General features: G+C 50.1%; 6 protein-coding genes across 6 annotated transcripts; 2 read left to right on the top strand and 4 right to left on the bottom strand.

Moving 5' to 3' along the window:
* Positions 1 to 94: 94 nt before the first annotated feature.
* HO133_007608 (uncharacterized protein) lies at positions 95 to 2195 on the bottom strand (the record flags this gene model as incomplete). Its single annotated transcript, XM_037298478.1, is given in 5 exon segments — positions 95 to 951; positions 1010 to 1301; positions 1359 to 1406; positions 1463 to 1624; positions 1641 to 2195. 5 exon segments carry the CDS (start codon positions 2193 to 2195, stop codon positions 95 to 97), a joined length of 1914 nt encoding a protein of 637 aa, XP_037155814.1.
* Positions 2196 to 3291: 1096 nt separating this feature from the next.
* HO133_007607 (uncharacterized protein) lies at positions 3292 to 4503 on the bottom strand (the record flags this gene model as incomplete). The annotated part of the gene is made up of 1 exon (XM_037298477.1): positions 3292 to 4503. One exon carries the CDS (start codon positions 4501 to 4503, stop codon positions 3292 to 3294), a length of 1212 nt encoding a protein of 403 aa, XP_037155813.1.
* A 1050-nt stretch (positions 4504 to 5553) lies between these two features.
* HO133_007606 (uncharacterized protein) lies at positions 5554 to 7011 on the top strand (the record flags this gene model as incomplete). Its single annotated transcript, XM_037298476.1, has 1 exon — positions 5554 to 7011. One exon carries the CDS (start codon positions 5554 to 5556, stop codon positions 7009 to 7011), a length of 1458 nt encoding a protein of 485 aa, XP_037155812.1.
* Positions 7012 to 9801: 2790 nt separating this feature from the next.
* Positions 9802 to 11068, bottom strand: HO133_007605 (uncharacterized protein; the record flags this gene model as incomplete). Its single annotated transcript, XM_037298475.1, has 3 exons — positions 9802 to 9825; positions 10078 to 10341; positions 10403 to 11068. The coding sequence occupies 3 exons, from the start codon at positions 11066 to 11068 to the stop codon at positions 9802 to 9804; spliced, it is 954 nt and encodes a 317-aa protein (XP_037155811.1).
* Positions 11069 to 15946: 4878 nt separating this feature from the next.
* Positions 15947 to 17732, bottom strand: HO133_007604 (uncharacterized protein; the record flags this gene model as incomplete). The annotated part of the gene is made up of 3 exons (XM_037298474.1): positions 15947 to 16527; positions 16584 to 17501; positions 17555 to 17732. The coding sequence occupies 3 exons, from the start codon at positions 17730 to 17732 to the stop codon at positions 15947 to 15949; spliced, it is 1677 nt and encodes a 558-aa protein (XP_037155810.1).
* Positions 17733 to 18318: 586 nt separating this feature from the next.
* Positions 18319 to 20323, top strand: HO133_007603 (uncharacterized protein; the record flags this gene model as incomplete). Its single annotated transcript, XM_037298473.1, has 5 exons — positions 18319 to 18465; positions 18521 to 18603; positions 18677 to 19401; positions 19458 to 19872; positions 19918 to 20323. The coding sequence occupies 5 exons, from the start codon at positions 18319 to 18321 to the stop codon at positions 20321 to 20323; spliced, it is 1776 nt and encodes a 591-aa protein (XP_037155809.1).
* Between the last annotated feature and the right edge of the window lie 1459 nt (positions 20324 to 21782).

Here is a 21782-nt window from a genome sequence, read left to right as displayed (position 1 = left end):
GAATAACTGGTGCACGCCGTCAATAAGATACATGGGAACGACGCTTCCTCCTATGCCCTTTTTTCTCCTCTGTGAAATGCACCGCTATGAGTCTCTAAAATCTTCTGCGATCCACTGCGCTGGGTCCAGACCACACTCTAACCACCGTTGGGTCCACCTCATGAAATTTATGGAGTAGGCACCGAGCTCCCCTCGTACATCCTGGCTGATCGTGGCAGATGTGTCCGAAGACGCAGTCCGGTTGACGGCATCGTGAGCCACGTCCACAAGGCAGGTTCTTCACGTTGTTTCTGAGGACCACAATCTCCTCGGGGTTCAATTTAGGTCCGTGGCGGAACTTGCAGTCCTGTCTAAAGCCCGGATTGAGGGAGACGCAATTGCCCATCAAATGGTAGAAGTGACAGAACCGCCTGACTTCCATGCGATCTTTCATGCTCTCTGACGCGTCGTAGTCTTCTTCTAAAAGGGGAGGGTCGACGCGCTCGTCGTTGATGTTCAAGAGGACCGTCTGGTTGGAACCCCAGGTTGATTGAGGCTTCGCCGGTCGCGGGAACCGAGTCGGTAGAGGAATGGAGGCGTTGGAAGCGGCTTGCCATTTGGCGAGGGCTTCGTCTTCCCCTGTAATTTCATTCGCGCTGGTCTTCTCGCCCTGTCTCGTGATACCGCCGGAGCCAGACTGTGGTGGGAAATCCTGCATGATATCGAGTTCCTCGGCTAGTCTATCCGTTTCTTTGAAGGGTGTGGACCGGAATACGTGTGGGAATTCCACTGCGCTGAAGGGTAGACCCCCGAAGTATATGTCGTCTTCGTACGACTTCAGCAGAGTGATACTGAAGGCGGTGATAGGGTTGAAGGCATAAGGTTCCAGTGTGACTGCGTAAGCCCTGTTGTGACAGCACCCGAAGATCAAGTGTTTGCATTGAACATTGTTGACGAAGAGGTGGAACATTCCTGCTTCACAGTAAGTGTCTGCTTTCGGATAGTACAAACCAGGGAGAATCAGACGTACCTTCTACCTTCCGCGCTACCTTCCCTGGGTCATTTCCCACGTCTACAATAGTAAAGAGCGGCCGTGCTTGTGTAAATCCAAGCATGAAGCCTCGTACGTCGCCATTGAGCAGAGGGATGTCGGCACTGACGCAGCGAGCCAATATGCCTTCTATGTCGATGTAGAAGTGTACCATAATCTCCCAATACTTGGCATCCCCAAACTGTTGGAGGTAGTTCGAGACTTCGGTCCACAATCGGTCTGCAGCCTCGGCCCCTCCTATCTTCCCGGATTGGAGGAGATCTTCGTGAATCTGTAGCAACGAGTAAGTAAGTGTATTCAGGCTGTGACAAATAGTGGATATGCTGACTTTGTAACCTTTTCCGTCAATGAGAACGCAGACGTAAGGATTGATGTCCTAAGAAGACTGACGTTAGCAAATCTCACAGATGCTGCTCTAATAGAGAGACTTACTAAGGCTTTGCGAATCTCAAACAAGCTCCGCTCAGCTGCTTCCGCCCTTGGGTTACCGCCCGGAACACTCTCTTTCAATGTCCTCTTCAAGTCCAGATTTTCTTGATGGAGTTTCTGTTCGGCAGGATTAACAGGCTTCAAGGCGAGGGAGGAAGTTTGCTGCTGGAAGAAGGCTTACAGTGAGAAGCTCATCTCTTTCCATGTCTTGGCGATGAATTCGGCGTAGGTGTTGAGCAAAGGCATCCAACTCATCTCGTCCATCACCGCTTGGAGCAAGAGATGGCTCAAGATTCGGATAGGGCACTCTGCTGTTGGTGCGCTGCGTCGCGAAGGCATCGTAGTCTTCGTTGTGAAAGGAGGGATCGAGATCGTCTGTGTCGTTCTCAAGAAGCGACTTATCATTGTAGCTTGCCCCAGTGGTCGGATCCTGATGGTAAGATTCGTAACGGGAAGCTTCATCGCGTCTATGCTCGTCTTCATCATCATCATCGACATCAGCATTGTAATCTGCTTCGTCCTCAACACCTGAGGTAGTGCCTTGTGGGATGCCAGAAGCTTCGTTGTCGAAGAATGGGTCATCGTTGCCCGAAACAGCTGAAGCTGTGGCCGCAGTGCGATCGGGCCTCGCATGCTCCGAGACCGCGGGGCTGCCATTGATGAAATGATACTTGTAACCCTCCTCCGTCGGTGACTCGAGACTCTGGTCTGCGAAATTATCCAACAAATCATCCATCGCGAAAGACGGTGGAATGATGGGATCTTGATGGGGTTAGAAACCTGGAAATGAGGGTGGAAGAGGGAGGAAAAAGGGAAGGAGCGAAGATGGTTGCCGATGTCGCGGATGAGATCGAGCTGAATTTTGATGAATCGATTGACAATTATGGTGAAGAGAAGCGATCAAGCAACGAATGAGAGCCAAGTTCAACGCCAATTTGACGGAAGACCTGGCATTTCACTACTGTTTTCCCCTGGTATCAGGATGTCGGAGCTTGATGGGTGAGGATCTACGCTGTGCAGTAAACGGGAAGACGTGAAAGAAGTTGGGGGAAACAGATTATCACGAAGGCCGAGCGAATGTCGAATTAAATCGAGGAAGGATCATGTAATTATTAGTTCCTTTTCCTTGAGACTCGGAGAATTGAAGTTTTATTCCCTTGTCAAAGTGCCGTATCTCAATGCAAGGCGCCTATGCTTGCCGCTTGCTCGCCAAGACATGGGCACGGATTTGAAGCTTCATAGGAGAAACCTCTCGATTGATCTAGCACCAATTCATTGCAGGGTAGCATGAGACAAGCTCCTCCAGCCAAGCTCTTATACTTCTTCTGAGACTTTCGGAAGCTAGTACTCGCGCCAGGCGATAGCAACAAGATCCTCACATCCGAGGGATTGCCCCCATATATGCAGCATTGGAAGACGCTCTGGATATCGCGTACATGGCAGACCCTCAAGGAAGGTCCGCTAATCATGGTTCCAGGACCCTGCGACTGAGGAAGGTGACTCTGCTTCTAGATGGCTGTACAAAATCAAGTGCAGATGCTGTAGTTGTATTCATAGACATTTGGGAGAGATGTAGTGATATCTCGTCTGACCTCGCTTGGATCCAGCCCGGTATTTGGCTTTCCAATCCTTAGATTTACCTACTACAGAACTTGTACTGCTGGGAGTCGATGATTACAGGACTGCTATGATTGGATGTATTACGTTCTGAGTAGGCTGGAACTTGAAACATGTCTGCTTCTGTGGCGCGTGCTGAAATACCGTTTCCAACTGCTTCCTTGCTTGCTTGGTTTACAAACGGGACCGGGCCAGATGCCACACCGGCTTTTGATTCAATCATCATCACTATCCGAGGGTTGCACACCCTCTCCTCCATCTTCAGGCTCGTGAGCCTCAAACACCCTGCGTGCAACCTCATTTTCCTCAATTCCTGTGAGCTTCTCCTCCTCCGCGAATGTCTCCCCTCCTTCACCCCCAAGTAGCTTTGACTCCTCCGCAGGATCCAGATCCCCTGCATTCTTCGCCAAGGTCAACAACATAGATTCGCGCATATACCGGCCCATGGTAGCGAATGGTTTACCGGTCGGTAATTCAGCAGAAAACTTCTCCCAACCTGGCTGACGATCCCTTTTGTTGCGGAGAAGAGTCACAACAAAATGGTAGTACAGGAACCTGGACGCTGGCCGATTATCATTTTTGAATGAGACCTCCTTGCCGTTGAGGTCCTTCAAAGACACTCGGCCCATATCAGTGTGCGTTGCTGCGAGATTTGTGATCTGGATCTTCCAGCGTAGGATAGGAGTTTCGCTGGCGTCAACTGGTGTGAGAACGAAGTTACCATTGTCGAAGGCTCGCTCAACGGTATTGTGTATGAGCAGACAATTATCCGACGTATCTAGCCTTGATCCAGAACCGCTTCCAAAGATGTAATCAACCAGTTCCGGGCCAAGTGCGTGAGGCACAATCTGAGCAGCCCGAACGTTCGTCTGGTCGAAGTAATCCTGTGAAATGCAGCACCAGATTTTCCCCATGACTGGCGCGTCTTTCTTTGCTTCATAGACTGTCATCGCAGTCTCCTTCATATGGCTCTGCACTTGGCTGGACCTCCTGCGAGACTCGTTTGGATCCTTGTACAGCGCCAGAAGTGTGTAGATAAATGCGCCTTTAGAATCCGGGCCGAGTCTCAGAACTCTACCTTCTTTCTCTTCCTGCTTTCTCAGCTCTTGATTCTCAGCCCATAGATCGCTTCCGAAGCTCGCGATCCTCTTATTGGTCTCTCGGTGCTCTTTGCGATAATGATTATCGTCCGTCTGACTCTGCATATGTTCATGATCTAGCCAGGACTTATGCACTCTCTGCTCCTCAACCTGAATTTGTAAATCCTCGATTCTCAGCTTCCTGTAACAAATTGGCTGCTCTTCGAAAGATACTTTGGAGAGCTTGCGTTTCGTTTCAGCGCGACTTTCTTTGAGCTGAATTCGCTGGCTCTCTAAAGCTGGTTTCGATGAGGTATGGAAGGGAATTAATAGAGAAAAGCTTGCCATAACTGCTGAATTGGATATTGGTGGGAGGCGTAGTGAGGGGAATAATGAGTACAGCGGAGACTTTTGACTCTGTATTTGTGATGCATTGAAGTATTCTCCGGTATGCAAGTGAGCTTCCGAACGATTTGAGTGGTGATGTCGCTTCCTGTGTGGTTCGTCGTAGCAGAGTGTGATGAGATGTGAGGTTGCTAAAATAATGGAATATTCAAACTTGGCGAGTGATTAATGCTCGAAATTAAGCGGAGGGAATAAGTCTTTTTCAACCGCTTGGCACTACGAGAATGATCGAGAGCGCCAAGGATTCATTACCGGTATATATTCTCATGGGAAGTGAATATTGTACTAAATACTTCAAAATCGTTTCGAGCGCAATCACAGAGCTTGAAAACAATTCCACCGTCATTGATGCATCCAGTTGGAAAAGACATCGATATGTTGATACTCTACTGTCCACCGATTACCATTCCAGACTGACGAGGAGCGCGACGGCGGCGAGGAAAAAAGGAAATAGAGGGGGGAATACTGGGCATGAAGGAGCGGGGGTTGACCGGTGATGGCAAAGTACCTAAGGGTTTCAGCATTGCAAATCGCAGCCTGCTGAGGTTTGTAGTCGAACTGTGCCAGCACTCAAGGAAAATAAGGATACAATGCATAGCTTGAGGCAGTGTCTGTTGGCAAAATGTCCAAAAGAGGAGGGTTTGATCTCGGGAGTACTAGTATGGTCACCTGTTCACTCAGAGACGCGGCTGCGTCAATGGCGCTTGCCGGTAGTGCCGGTAAACATCCCCGTGATACGTGAATTTTTTCACACTTTCAGATGCAGGTTTCACCACAATGCTATCATGGATTCAAGCTGCAAAGGATGTCAAGGAAGTCGTTTGTTGAGCTAAAAGCATCAAAGGATCTAGGTAAATTCACCATCTTCCAGTGCTTTTGTGTACGATTGCTTGACGCAAGAACCAGTGTCTCAATTCTATCTTATCTCGTCTTAAGGGTCAACACAGACTGCATCTCGGAACCCTTAGTTGTACTGGAGGGGCGAAGCCCATGATGGTCCCAACAAAGACAAACCAAACCGGGACACCCGAAGACAGCGTGACCAGGCCCAATATCAATCACCTACCATCAGAGCTCCTTCATATGATTTGTGTCTACCTCGAACCCAGAGACATTGCAACGATACGCATTTTGGATAGAATTATCGCGGAAGTGGGCTTGCAATACCTCGTCTCCCAAATCCACCTCATACCCAAGCCCGACAGCTTCGACAGATTGTTGGCCGTAGCTGAGCATCCGCTTGCTAGCCGTTATGTCAATTCACTATTCTACGAAGCCGACCTCCTAAGGTCATTTCGCCACCCTGAGGAAGACAGGGAGCTCTGGGAAAAGAGCCTCGTTGGACCGAGTCACGCTAGCCCGCTGGAAGAAGTTCAGGATCCGCATTTCGCGTCAGCTTGCGGTCATTTGCCGAAAAGGTACAATCGAGGAACCTCGGCTGTTGTCTTGAGTCATCAACAACATTACACGAAGCGAGAGTTACAACGAGCATACCAGACATATCGAAGCTATCGTGCTGAACAACATCGCCTGAATGAGTCAGCCGCTTACGAAGAAGCCATGGTGAGGGCAATGAAGCGGCTTCCACACCTGACGTCGATTTTCATCTCATGCGAGCGAGGCAACACCAATCACTTTCGCGCAGCTTTCGAAGCCGGACTATGCGAAGACGTGACATCGGACCCCCGCATGGCTGACCAAATCTGCGCATCACAATTAAGCCTTCTCCTTTCGGCCGCCGACAAAGCCGGTTTACAGATCAAGAAACTTATCTGCGGCTCGTTGGGTCAAATCTTCTTGAGTTGTTCGCTTGAGCGCCTCGACGCCATGCAACGAAGCATTCAATCTCTTCATAATCTACATCTTTTCTTCTCTCATATCCCCTTGGAGTTCGATTCGAACGCCGCGTCCAATCCGCACGGCAGCAGCTCAGCTAGGGCAGATAATATGCAATTCGCGATGTCTGCGCCCAATCTCGAAACCCTTTCCATTCGCTTCGATAAAGACCGCGCCCTCGATCCCCCTGATCTCAAACATCTCGTTTCAGACTTCCATTGGTCGTACTTGGCATCTGCAACTTTCGCCAAGATGAGCACCGGCTCTGAAATCCTAGTTGGCTTCTGTGACCGACATGCCGGTACACTCAAAGACCTTAGCTTGACGGATATCAGCTTATACAGCGGTCGGTGGGCCACGACGTTTTATGAGATGCGTCAAAGGCTGAAGCTCGACAAAATGGCCCTTGCGGGGATTATTCAAAGCGTTGAGGGGGACTATTGGAACTTCGAGATCGGAGACCACACAACTAAGCTGATGATTGAGCGCTACATTGCCTATTCTGACGAAACACAGAGAGATCTATCTCTTGGACGGTTCATCATGGATTTTAGACAAGCTCTTGCAAAGCGTTGGGCGCCACATCGGCCGAGTGGGCTGTCCGCTGTCGCTTGAATTAGACCAGGTCTGTCCTGCCTCGCGTAACGGGACTTCAACAGCAATACCGAGACACACTGGTGGGCTCACTCACACTTGATGGCGTCAGCATATGGCTGAACTCGATTCTCCCGGCGTAGCATGATTCTCTGCAGGGTGTGATTCTTGTACAAATATCAGGTGCCCATCTTTTACTGTAGGAACATTGGTTTCAGTACGAGCTCGTGACCTTCCTACGTGGCCTTTTCGCGGTCTGTATCCCAAGAAGCAGGCGGAAAGCATAGCAATCCGTCATCGAGATCGCACGAAGTAACAAATCAAATATGGCCATTTCAATGCAGGAAAGTGACTGTTGCTCTTAATATACCACATTTCACTCTTTCAGTTGGAATAAGCTCTGTGTACTCTAGGTAAACACTCTCCAGGAAGCTGGAGAAGATCGAGCCTGTACAGTGGGTCTTGTCTTCAGTTGGTTTTGTCGACATCGAGCATTTCTCCTTGCTTCTACCTCAGACTGACCAAGCGAAATGGAAAACCAAAAGCTTCCGGAAACTTCGACCTCAGCCTTATCCTAACCAAAGTCACCCGTTGAGAAGCCACCCATAGACCCGAACAACCTGCCAATTCTTCACTCAACAGCAATGCGACAAACAAGCCTTCTTCCTCGGCCGCATCGGCAATGGTGCTGCTGTTGAACTGTGCACCTTCTCCATTACCCTCATACCACTCATTCTCCGCCTTCTTCGTCACATTCGGCACGGCATACGCCACAATTCTAGCCCGTAAGAAGCAACTGGCTAGGGTGCCCGCAAGCCTTAGCATGACTGATGGCGTGGAATTCGACGTATTGGCTACAACTGTCATGTTCGGTGTTCACATCTTTATTTTTTTTCTGCAGTAACTCGTCGTCCAAGTACAACACCTTTGCGGCGATCAGCGCTCGGGCTAGGCTGCATATGCTGGCCAGTGGGTCGTGACTGGTGTTATAGGTGTTCTGGACCAATGTGCTTCCCTGCGTTCGAGGTTTGGAAAATAAGGTCCTGCCGTGGTACAGTTTCGTGCTTGCTGAGGCCTGCGTTGTGTTCCGTCCTCTGATCGTGATTGGTGTTATGCTCATCGTTCTCGTCAAGGGTCCCGCGGCCTGTGAGAACTGGCGTCATTTTTAGCGGATCCGGGAGAAAGGAAAGAAGGCAGAGAGACTGGACGTGGCCTGCGTGTCTGATTCGAGGTTCGGGGATCTGTAGAATGATCCAGGTCGCGCTTCAACTGTTGCGCCCTGGGATACATTTGCTCGAGGCAGGTCTTAGGAAGAATGGAAGAAACCAAGAAGGTCGAGCCTCGAGTCGAGGTCACCCTAGTACCGAATTTGTCTATAATGTATGAATGTGTATCAACTCCATCATCTTCTCCTTTAGCGAGATCGCCGAAAATGATCGCGAATGCATTGATACGCATTAGTGCAGTATTACTCAAGGTTAGCTTATTTGAGAGCGTACCGTCTTTCCGAGATCCAATACTTGTTGGAACCATCAAAGTGCCCCAGTCCAACGACTAGCATGCTCCGGTCGCGATATCAAAGCCTACAATTCAAAGCCTCAGCCCGAAGCGAACAGCAGCCACGGAGTGAAGGTGGTGTACGCAGTCGATCTCTGCTCGAATGTCAAGTGGTCTCATTTCTCTCGTAACGCACGGCCATATTCGCCCGTGGCTGTTCCAAAGAAGCGTATGGCGCTTGTGGCTCAACTTATCTTGTCGAGGTGTGGTGTCTTCGTGCCGCAAGCCGAGAGCTCTTTGGGCTCGCTGCTAATCAGCCGTATAATATAGGTGGTCCGTCTGTAAGACTGCGGATAATCTGCCCTTCGCAGCATCGAGCGTTCGATATGGTGCCTCTATGATTTGCTTTGTACCGTATCATGGCGAAGTGGTGTGAAGATTGCCATTTTTCTTATCTAATTTTGTAGTGTCTGTGGTACCTGTATCGAGATCCCGATTCTGGATCTTCAAGTTGTGAGTCTGATACACTGCCGTTATGCTACGAGGACGTACGTATGGTGACTGATTACGGACCAGAGACATGAGTGTTGCTATCAATTACCAAGGACATAATGAATTTGAAGTGACTGAGTCGCTACTAGAATATGTAGATGTCTTGAGTAGATATGTGCCCTGTGCCAACCCGCGATTGAGCGACGCCATGGCAAAATTGTGCCAATATGTCAAAGTAGTCTGTAGCCTGATGAACTCACGATGATGAGCTTGTACGGGGTCTCCTAGCTACCCACTCCTCTCGATATGAGTATAGGAACAAAAGAAACAATACCCCCCAAGCAACAAAACCCCACAAGAATGGTTCCCGGTTCATGCTAATGCAGGTCAACTGCTAGACATCCGATTGAGAACGTTACAAACATCCACCATCTCACTCTTTTCCCCTTGGTGCCTCTAGTACGGAGCGCTCGAACACCCCCAATCAAAATTACAGAAACGTCGCATATGCTGAACAGAATGAGACTGATAACCTCACCCCCCTCAACCTCAGATAATGAGTAATAGCAAACGATGTACACTGCGACCGTGACGGGGAGGGCAAAGCGCCAGAACTTTCTGAATCTGAGGTACGTCTGCAGAAGCCATCGTACGAGGGGACCAGCGATCAGTGGAAGGATTATGGTCGCGAATAACAGCGGCACCGACAGTATCGCAAACCATCGAAGGTCCCATAGAAGTGGAGTCGAGTCGTCTGCACTGCTGTTCGACTGGGTGCTATTTGACTGAGTACTATTTGACTGAGTGCTGTTGTTTTGACTATTATTGGATGGAATGCTGCTTGAACTGGGGATGAGGGGGGCTGACGTCTCGGTAATGTTCATGCCGAGAAATGACTGCTTGAAATCAGTCGACAGCTGTAGCGAATACATAAACTTACTCACGGTGACAAAAGCTAGCGGTATATATACGGCGGCAAGAAATGTCAGTAAAGAAGAGTTGCGTGACTGTAGGCTATTTTGAGATTCGATCTACGGTCAGATTGTCAGCGGACAAACATAGTCTAGGGGTGTCCTGTCTAACATTCCCTGCACTCACCTCTTTTTGCAGGCTATCAATGGCTGTCCCACGAATCGCAAGTTCCTTGAGAATGTAATTGAAATCGGCTGTCCGAGCGCCCAACGTCTTAATCTCTTTGTCCAGGCTTTGTGGAGGCGGTGCTAGTGATTGGATGGTCTTGATGACATCTTCAAGTTGCTTAGCGTCTTGCCTCATATCGAGCTCCGCTCGTTTCCTGCAATCATTCATGTGTATCAGATACTGTATTTTTTCAACACGAGGATAGGCGCGGCCCTCGAATGTCTATATCTTCATCAGCACATTTGAAACTGGATGCATGATCTTCTTCGTATGTCGAGCATACCAGTCTAGTTATTTCTTTCGAGGTACATTGCAAGAAGTCGACCATGTCTGACAGTATCGTTTCACACACCGCCAATATCGATCGTGCCAATTCAGTAACAGACGACCAGGCTTCGGTGGCAACCTGCTGTCGGGCAACACTTTGGTGTCGATTCCGGAAATCACACAAGGAGCGAGTCTCTTTAAAGAGAAGTATCATCCTCAAGTTTTGCGGTGTTTCTGTGTTGACAATATGCAATTTAACGAAGGTGAACGGAGGAGGCTTTCGGTAAGGCTGCCAGATGTAGGTATCTAAGTCACCACTGTATCTTGGAGCTTTCGACTGCCAGTACAAAGTGAATTCGGTGGGCAGAGGGTTCGAAGTACCGTCCATGGCATCTGTAGTCTGAGTCGGGCTTGAGGCCGCAGAGCCACTTTGGCTGTGGGGAAGAGGGCTTGAGGCCGCAGAGCCACTTTGGCTGTGGGGAAGAGCGCTGTCTGAAAGCTGGCTTGACTTACCCTCAGACGGTAGTGTCACAGATCCCTCCACTTCTAAAGAGGGGTGCTCGGCTGCTTCTGCAATACCACTTAGCAGATCGGCGGAAATTTTCCAGCTTGGCTCTTGAGAAAGAAGGTATGCCAAAGCCCTACGGGGTACTCCTTTGAGTCGCTCGATGTGCGAAGGCATGAACGTAAGTAGCCGGTAAGCGGGTTCGGCGTTGGTGGGGGCATTCTCCACTGTACATGAGCTGACTCATAAGTCAATCGGGTACAACGACTGACGCATTTGATAAGAAAATACCAACCACATCACGAACATATTTTCCCATTGTACGTTTGACACCATGTGTACCCAGTCCAGCCAGTCGTCTAGTGTTTTGTCATTTGCTGAGAAGTCCCGTCTTTCAATTACTGGACGACTTTATTAGCAGAGACAACCTGGCGAAACCAGCGTTTCAAGGACTGACTTGTACTGGTCCCTGGAGGTAATCGCACAAAGAGGTCGAAGATATTATGAAGCGGAAGCTTGCTTCGACGGCTAATATGTGCGTACTCATTCAAGAAGCGAGTACCGTTTCTATGTTGCTTTGCCGCCGCAGCGAGGGCGGCATCGACCTCGCTACCCCCTTGAAAGTTGCTGGGATTCCGCCGAAGGCTAGCAGGAACCAGATTATACAAAAAGCGATGAGGAGCCTGCGTGTTGGGTTGAGAATGGTCATGAGCAGACCGCTGGGATTCCAGAGTGGGCTGACGACCAGCAAGACGGGTCTCTAATGGTTGCATCTCCATATCACAGATAGGCAGTTTATGACAGGAGTTAAAAAAGCTTCGTTACGTGCGACAGTCGATGAAACTTTTCGAGAGAATTCAGTGAAGGGAATAAAGTTGAGGATGATGCGATGAGAGGGAGAAAAGGGGGAAGCAGGTATAGGCAGCATGTTGCCCCACACCACCTTTGTGGCGAGGCTGTAGGATCGATGATTTGCCGCCCATGACAGAAACAGCATGAATACCATTTGTAATGTTCATAGCCAATCATTTCATATTCATACCTCTCACCAAACTTTGGGTGTGAATGTGTAAGATACCATTCCCCTGGGGTATGGAAATGTAAATTACTATTAACATGTAGATATAAATGGCAAGTGTATGTAGCTAGATATTTTCTAGTAGGGTAGAGTATATTTAGGCTGGGAGCGTCACTCAGAGGCTATTTGGCTACCGGCTTGGCTCGAGTTTTAGGGCTACCTACCCCATCCCGCCCCGAAATCCCGCCCCGAAGGCCAATTCCTATGCGACGTTAACGCGCCCCACAAGAAAATTATCGCGATTCTGGAGTCCCAATGGCGCTGACGTTAATGAGGGGTCTTTACTCGGATTTAGTTGAATTCTGAAAGTAGACCCTTAGATAGCAATTCTACGCCACTATGGTAATCACAATATCATACCCCTGTAGATGGTAACTCACAATTGTCTACCCTTTTGGGGTACGGAAAAAAGTGAAATATGGGGTATGACTTTGGGGTATGAAAATGTAATTTGCCCTCGACAATACAAGTGAAGTTTCCGAGTCGAATGGAATAGAATGGCGGAGACCCTCAAAGGGTACCATTATGTGTCCGGTGAAGAACCTTAGGCAGTGAACAATGTCTCACCGAATGTATGTGAGAAGACTAGTCTTGATAGAAGTACTTCGGTGTAACAGTCTTCGCTTTACTGGATTTGGGCCACGGTGTGGCGGTTTCAGCCTCGCCCTAATCATCAGATGCGCAGTACAAAACTACCTACACCCGTCCCAAACCAAGGCAGATCATGGACACTGGGCCATTATCTCGTCTTGTCTTCAACTACACTGATCATGGACGATGTTGCTGAGTTCTTTTCCCCTGAAGCTTTGCGCCTCCTTGAAGAGTCTGGCATCGACCGTGAGACAGTTTTCCAGCCAGACAAGCTCCCAGTCGATCACACGTCGTCCACTAGTCCTGCGCAATGCGAGGCGCAAACGAACCAGAATCCACTCAGTTCCCTCCAAGGTATTCCCGGATGCTCAACACTTCCTCTTGGAAATCTTACCAAACCCAAGCGCAAACGTGCAAAGTTTGACATCATGGCTCATGCGAAAGTTGCGATCGTGCGGAAGAAAGGGGTGTGCTTGAGATGCAGAGCTCTGAAAATACCGGTGGGTTTGCAACCCTCATGGTTGCCCTTCATTAATGATTTTTCCTAGTGTTCTGGATCTTGGCCTTGCAGTTCATGCACTTCTAACAAACTCTCTCGCTACGGTCGAGAGCCTAAACATCAATGGATGGACTGTGTTTCATACTCCCTAAAAGACTTTGACGTCTATGCTCGAGGTACCCTGAGTTTCCCATTCACTGTTGAACATCACTAACGGTACAGTCTTTCCGTGTAGCCAGGAGCAGTACGACAAAATCATGCGAACCTCTGATATCATCCTGATCGGGAACACAAACCATAAATTCGACCCAGAAGTCCACTGGGATCTTGGAAGCATCGCCTCGGACTGTGCACAGTGGGTCCTAAATGGAAGAGCGAAACCCAGGTCATATAGTCGCGTCTGGATGTTTTCCTCCACCAGGGCGGAACTTCTGCCTTCGACCTTTGTAGACGGTAACCTCAGCAAAGGGCTTCGAGTCTTAGCTGAGACCTCGTCAATCCTCCGCAAGTGGCGGACGAACACCAGTTACTTATACTACAGCTCTTCGGACCTTTGGAATATTCGATCATTCGCAGGCAGCCAGGTATTACAAGGCCTGGAACGTGCTCTGAATCTACAAAGACTGGCAAATGCTTCTGCAGACGTTCTGAAGGCACCGTTCTTAGTGCTTCTTAGAACCACCATTGCTGTAGGGTACTCGACTTCAGTGTCCCATTCAGATGAGGTAAGCCAGTCTATTCATCTCCAGCCTCACTGTAACTGATGGCCAAAAAAGCGGCTGGAGTCACCCTGCATCACGGGGAACGCATTCAGTGAAGCTCAGAAAAATCTCCTTCGCAACCTTGCCCACCACATGATCCACATCGCAGGGCGAGCTCAAGTCTTAGACAGCCAGAGAGATAATTGCCATACCTTCGACCACGCTTACTGTCTTTGGAGCAGAAAAGCTGTGTTCGAGTGAGAAATTGTCCCAAATGATAGCCCCAGAGAGCTAGAAGAAGATTTAAGACCTTTCGCCCACTTCTGCTCAGCACACAACACTCAAGGACTCGGCTCCACGGATCTGAGTGGGGAGCCATCACCGCTACTTTCTCAAAAAACTTCGGCTCCCTCTTTGATCTCACTCTCAGACATCGTTTCTCCCGGGAATGCTTTTTACAGACCAGTACCCCGAGTCACCAACGCCACCGAAAATTCAATGCTTGGTCGATGTTTCTCTTGCAACAACGCACTTGATGTCGAAGGCTCATTTCGACCTCGCCTTTCCCTTTTTCTTGATGTTTCAGCCGACGAAACTTCGGATGATCTTGGTGATTCTGCACTACTCGCAACAGTGGGACTGTGGGTTAGTGGGTCCATTATGAGGCCATAGCGTTGGTGGCTGTTTGATCAGCCGTCCCATCATTATGCGATATGCGATATCATTATGCGATATGCGATATGCGGGAGACAGGTGGACATGGCGAGTACTATTTGTATGGCCACTGCACCAGTAGTGGGCTCTTCATTCGAATTATTCTCTTTCAGAGCCATATCATTATTCTCCCTCCCACCTATATCTATATATAGCTTTATTTTCACTCCAAGGCATATCGCTCAGACATGGGAGTTTTTCTAGCGCTGAGGGGCTTTTCTGGGCTATTGGATGCCCAGAAAAGTCTTAGCTGCCCCGGTCTAGATATGCCCAATCATATATCTACATATCTACTTGTGCATGCGTTATTTCTGTATGGCCTCACTGTTTGCGAGCACTACAAGGCCAAACGGTTCTGGAACTTCTGGATCTTCAGGCTTCGCCAGTCACTTGTTCAACATCTTATCCAGAAGATGGATGGAGTTGGTCGGACTCCCATGACCTCCTAGTAGGCAGCCAGGGCGGAGTCTCCGAACCATCATCTAAGCCAGGTCTGGATTATCCCCCCACTACTAACCCCCAGAGTATGCCGGGGATGAAGTCTGCTCCAAGTCCTTCAGCGCTGAGATCGCCGGATATGACATCATGTAGGATAGTGTCGTGTAATTCATGTCCTTGCAATGTATCTAGTATGTCTACCCTCTTCATTCCTGTACAGACTCAATTGCTTGAACAAGTATTGATCTTAGACTATTGCCACGCAGACACTTTGTCCGGGGAATTTGATTTCGCTCCATCGAAAGATCCTTTCCCCCAACATTGAACCTTACAAGACCGCCAAAACTCCGACTTCTCCCGTGAACAGAAAGCGGAGAAGACCGCGCAATTTAGAGGACAACTTGGTCGCCGCCCGAACACGACTAGGGGGTTCTTGCATTAGATGCCATCATTGGATGAATGGCGCCGATGTATCAGAGTGCTACGGCACCCTTGTGTGTGATAGATGCGGAGTTCAATGACGTTGAGCGAAGGATCAGGGGTCAATCCGTTGCGAACATTCTTGAGACGGCACCCTTGTGTGTGATAGATGCGGAGTTCAATGACGTTGAGCGAAGGATCAGGGGTCAATCCGTTGCGAACATTCTTGAGCCGTCACGGTGCCTCTAGTACCCAGCCGTATGAACGGTCGGAAATGGGAGAGGCGGGCGAAGCTGTCCAGACCGGTTTGCCTGTTGGGAGTGACAATGTCGACTGTGCCGAGTGCCTAGAACCTCGGAGCCGTCGGCATAGAGTCAAAGACTTCACGAAACGGATTCTTGGGAGATTGCTAGTTTAAGCAGCCGAGTGATGGGGGAGGTGGAAGTCGCTGATCTCGGCCACGATAAAAACTCTTCATTCGTGTAAGCATTGATTTCAAAGGCCGCGCTTTTTATCCCTCAGATAAATAGGTACTTTGGGCCGCACCGGCAGTAAAGCTAGATCGTTCAAGCTAAAATTGAATCCCGAGCCTCCCGTAAGCAGCTTCAATGTCCTCACTCGACCCCCTCGTCCCCAACCAACCAACTCGGCGTCCAAGCCCCCAACGCCCTGATCCCACGGCTGCGCTTCCCCATCGGCTCGTCCAGCCTGACCAGAACCGTCGGCTTGCACACCATGACTCTTCCCTTGCCGTCCGTGTGTTCCCGCACCAGCGCCGGCGACACGACGAGCATCTCTTCGCCGACGCGGCCGTCGTCACCGACCTTGAGCATGCTGTCCGGTCGGACGATCTTGTGCGTCGTTATGTCGACCATGCTGCAGTTTGGGATCTCGTGGTGGTAGGCTGTAGCGGTTTTGCCGGGGTCGCGCGTGAAGGGGTGGAAGGTGAGGCGGTAGTCGGTTGTTGAGAGGCGGAGCTTGGTGGCGAGGTGGATGGTCGGCTGGATGATTTGCTTGTGGAGCTCGGCTGAGTCTGCGTCGTCGTCGTTTGGAGAGGCCGAGGTGAGGGCGGAGAGGGCTGAGGATAGGGTTTGGGATGCCAGTTTTGCCTGTCGGCTCTGTTCCTCGATGAAGCTGTCCATCTTGAGTAGACCTTGGAGGGTCTCGGACCTCCAGTTCCGCAGTGTCTTTTCGTCTGTGCTTATGTCAGTGGTGTGGGTCAAATGCCAAGGACAAGGAGGGTAGAAGTACCTCGACATGGCTCAAGCTGCTTCATCCCTTCCTCCATGCCCTGCAGTAGCGCAATGGTGCGTGCGTCAAGTCCGAAGAGATAGACGTCGCTACTCAGGATGAAGGTCCGCAGATAGCAGTGGACAAAATACCGCAAGAGCAATGGCTGCGAACTGGGGTATTTCTTTGCGAGCCGTAGGTGGTCAGGGGTTGCAAACATCCTCAGCATCTCAGGTAAGCCGTCCACTGTTTTGATGCTTCCGAACTTCTCTTCCAACACCGTTGAATCTTCAGTTTTGTCATCGACCCACCCCGCAATCTGCTGGTCCAGGTTTGAAAATTGCTCGGAGATCTCATTGTCAGATACTTGGCTTGTAGGCTGCAGCCGGAGTAGATCGTCTCTGCACTCTGTCAAGTTAGCGGACAAGTCCCTTATCTGTCTCTGCAACTTTCGCGCTTCTGCTTCGAGCCGCTCCTTGCCATCGTTTGCCTCTCGGGTCTGCTCAATCAGGAACTCCATATGGGTTTCTCGTTTGTGGCGCTCATGTTGAAGGTGGGATATGTGGTTCTCGAACATCTCGAAACGTTCGTTGTACTTGTTTCTCTCACTCTTGGAAAGCTTTTCTCCACGAGCTCGATGGTCCTGGTAAGCTTCCTGCAGTAGGCCATTTTGCTCGCGGAGTTGTGTGTTCTGCTCTTGCGATTTGGCAAGATGGCGCTTGATATCCCGCAATTCGAACGACTGGTCTCTGTTCTCCCGACTTGAAGAATGTAGGTCTCGTCGTGCGTCGTCGTAGGCTTTTTGCAGGTCGCGATAGTCTTTTTCTAGTGGCTCTAGCTTTTCTGACTCTGTCAACTTGGCCGGCTGATTAGGCTTCGTTGTTAATAGAGCAACCTTCTGAGAGCCATATGGTCGTGATACTGAGGTTGTACTCTCGTCTGGTTCAGGATTAGAGACATAGAATCAGGTGCTGGCTAGACAAGACATCTACCGTGGGACATGTGCAGCTCATCCTCGCTATTCGATGGCGACTCAGCAACTTCTTCAGGACCGGCGTTATGGACGACCTTGTACCACGTCTCCGGTTCTTTGGTTCTACTGTCGTCAAATCTAGCAGCCATCATCGACTTTTCAAGCGGTTGCAACTCCTGGGTTTGCTCCACGGCCATGGAAAACGACAAGGAGAGTGCTTCAAAACTACCAGACCAAAAGGCTACAAGGCGCCGTATGTCTCAGGCGCATGGCTGAGAGTGCTAGTTTTTGTTTGCTGTGGTGCGTCAAGTCACATGGTGCGCGATATAGAATCAGCCTGGCAGCCTTATGCATCATGCACTGCGCCCCCACTTTTCTCCGGGAGCTAACAGAACACCATAAGGCTACCAATCTGAACAGCCAATAATCCAATCATGAATGCTCAGGTGTTGAAGGCCATGCCTACTTGCATTGTCGCAGTAGCTTGATCCGGTAGGGGTTTCGGTCTGCTAGGGCGATTGCCGTGCTGCATTTCGGAAGCTTCTTTGTGCTTACCACCTTCCAGAATCCGCAGGCTGTTGAAACCAAGGCTTATTGCTTTCGAAAAGGCGTCTTTGCAAGGCTCAGTCACGTTGATAGCCTCATGGTAATGGAAACCCCGCCCGTTTTAACTCAACCGACCTCTACATCTGCTCTTCTGCAGGACACCATTATCTTCTTGTGAACACATAAAGAATAATCCAAGCTCTATCACAGTACCACTCGGTTCACGGAAACGCCGACATGGAAGAAAAGACCACCTTCGAGGCTCTTGGGCAGGCCGCTTCGGGCTTGAATATCGAAGACGACGCCACGGCTGACCGCAAGATCCTCATCGCCGTGGATTTTGGCACGACCTTTTCTGGAGTTGCTTGGGCTCAGACACGACGTGTACGGGTTTTGTTTCCATTGGCAGTGACCATTTCAATGCTGACATTTGGAGTAGCCCGATGTGCAGTCTGTGATCATCCAGTGGCCTGACTCGACGAATGGCGGCCTTGAAGGGGTGAGCAGTGATAAGGTGCCAACGTCAGTCCCAATTACTTTCAGTGTCCCTACTCGTTGTCGAGGGAAAACAAGCGTGAGCTGACAGAAATGTCAGTGAGCTCCGATACGAACAGGGCCAAGTGAAATGGGGCTTCCAAGTCGACGACTACGGCCTCCGCCACCAATGGTTCAAACTTGATCTCGATCCCACCCAGAGCCGCGGAATTTCAGACTTGAGTCGTCAGTTCCCCGACCAGCACGCCCTCCCACCGGGCTATAGCGCTTCAAGCGAAAAGCTCTGCACCGACTATCTCGGAGCCCTACGCGCGCATACTGAAGAGGTACTCAAATTCAAACTACCCGCTAGCATCATTAAAAGTACGCCAATCGAGTACATCATTACTGTCCCGGCAGTATGGTCAGACTCGGCCCAAGCCAAGACCCGCCTGTGTGCGGCTGCAGCTGGAATGGGCAAAAACATGCAGATAATCTCTGAGCCTGAGGCTGCTGCGATCTATGCATTGCATGCAATGGATCCTCACAGCATTCAAGTCGGTGATACTTTCGTCCTCTGCGATGCTGGAGGTGGCACGGTCGATTTAATCTCGTATACTGTGACAGAGCTGAAGCCTATTTTGAAAGTCACAGAGGCGGCTATGGGCACTGGAAGGCTGTGCGGGAGTACCTTCCTGAACCGCATTTTCCAGAAGTCCTTGGTTGACAAGCTGAGCTTGAATGAGGAGTGGGACGAGGAGGTCGTGGAAGATGCCATGAAAAGATTTGATTTGGTCACTAAGAAGGCATTCCGCGGTGGGCCTAGCGAGGAATTTGTCATTCCCGGTGAGTCGTCTCCGGCAAGTCTTCGATGAAGTACTGACTGTGATCGATCAAAACAGTCCCCGGACTGGCCGACAACCCGTCCCAAGGCGTCCGAAGGGGCAAATTTAAGATGAACGGCACCCAAGTCAAAGCAATCTTCGATCCCGTAGTTGACGAAGTCGTAGCACTGGTCCGAGGTCAGATTGCAGCCACCCAGAAGAAAGTCAAAGCGGTGCTCCTCGTTGGTGGTTTCGGGCAGAACGCTTATCTTCGCGAGACTGTTCGTGCAGCTATTGATCCGGCTATCGAGGTCATGCAGCCTCCCAATGGCTGGACTGCGGTCGTTCGAGGCGCCTTGATGAAGGGACTCAGCCAGTTGGAACCCGATACGGAGAGAGTCAAGGTAGCCAGCAGGTCTGCGAGGAAGCATTATGGTACGGAGATCATGAGCAAGTATGATAGCAGCAAGCATGCCAAGGCAACAAGCTGGTGGTCAATATCCCTTTCCCTTTTCTCGTCAGATGCTGATCATGCCAGGGATGATTACGACGGCGAATTCAAAGTCTGCGACATGTCCTGGTTTATCACCAAAGGCAGCCCTGTCACCGAAGACCATGCCTTCATCCGCAAATACCACAAAGTCTGGAAGGTCTCCGAAGGCCCTCGCCAAATTGTCGCGCAAGATATCCTCATGTTTGCAGACCCAGAGGAAAAGGGTGCCCCTATCTACAAGGATGATGGAGAGGTTAAGCACCTGGCGAGACTGACGGCGGATCTGAGTTGCATTCCAGTCCGTGAGCTGGTGCAGAAGTTGGGCAAGGATGGGAAGATGTACTATGTCATCTATTATGAGATCGAGATGACGTATTACTCGGCGCAGACGAAGTATTGTCTGGTGTACAAGCAGGTCAAGTATGATAGTGTTACGGCGGAGTATGTTTGAGAGATTGAGTCACAGAAAGGGCGATGATTGATTGCTTTGCTGCTTTTAGTAGGACGACTATTCAGCAATTTTAGCAATTTACATTTTTCGGCATTGATATATGAAATCCTATGTAGCTTGTGGTGTATGGGGGGTCCAAGACAAGACGCTGCGCCTCTTGTCCTCGATCGCGCATGGCTCAACTGCGCGCTGACATGACCGTTAGTACAGCTAGCGTACATCTCCTTGGTATGGTCCAAATGTTCGCTACAATTCAGAATTCGCGACCAGAGGGTGTACCCCGTCTCAGGAGCGCTTCCGCACCCGACATGGGTGGTCGATATATAGGGTGACTCTCAAAGCGGGGTAGATTAGCTACCACAAAGTCAGCGGAAAATGTGGCTAGCACGGAACGGTGGTTTTATACTAGTGTATTGTGCGCTGTTCGAGAATTTAGCTCGATATGTCGCGTTTGTGGACGACGTGTTGGGCCTCGCGCGAATGAGCGCCTTCATGCAGCAACAGCCCTATAAATCCAAGTGAACCAGGCTAGGGAAGCTATCTAGACTCAGGATACCGCCATAAATCGGAGCTACTTTGTGAAGTGTGAGATGAGTGAGGATTCCAGGATCCCCATTGATCAGAAAAGCTTGGAGCGAGCAAACAGCCGGTGCGGAATTTTGTGCCATCGGTAGGCTCTTCAAGTGGACTTTACGAGAATCGTGTCCGTCCGTGACGTCTTTCAGCCACAGCCGATTGGAGAGCAGGACTGGCCGAAGTCGATCTTAAGCTCAGAGAGGTCACGCTGGGATAACACATCGCTCATCTTTAGACTAACCTCAGATCTCAGCACGATGGCCTTGAATGCAAATATTAGATAGAGGGTGACAGCTCCCGGCCGTCGATCAAGACCCGCAGGACAGCTGTTTCTGACATGGCATGCCCAAGCAGACATGGTACAGTGACGAGGAGATGGAGGGACGACCGATAGTAAAACTCACATGGCCAATGATTAAAATCTCTTTTTGCTCGACTGGAAGGGCGACCAACACAGTTAGATCTATCACCGAGAGTAGTGAATGGTCGGTAGTCAGTAGCCGGTCGTCAGTCGTCAGTCATGTATGAGATGTCTGGGTAGCAGATTCGATTGATAGGCGTTGATGCCAGAGGGTGACATTGGTGACAAGATTTCGAGCGCGCTAGCAGACGCTAAACAACCCCCCGCCGCGCACGAAGTCTTGGCGTCTTGGCATTCATCTCCGCACGCCCGCGACCTCCCTGAGGCTCCCTCCTACTCCTTCCGCACCGTCTTGTGTTGTCTGGAAAGCGCTCGACATTCGCCGAGCAAAGAACCTGCAAGCGCAATTAGATTATTATAACAAGGACGAGAGGCACGCATTTGCGAGTAGTAACTTGCACCTCGTCGCACAAGTCCCCGAGAGGAATAGCAACAATGGTAGACCTGAGAACAAGTGTGGTG

The sequence above is a fragment of the Letharia lupina genome (genome assembly GCF_014066315.1).
Source record: "Letharia lupina isolate WasteWater1 chromosome Unknown contig_4, whole genome shotgun sequence".
Taxonomy (NCBI): domain Eukaryota; kingdom Fungi; phylum Ascomycota; class Lecanoromycetes; order Lecanorales; family Parmeliaceae; genus Letharia; species Letharia lupina.
This window is presented reverse-complemented; position numbering and strand designations above follow the sequence as displayed.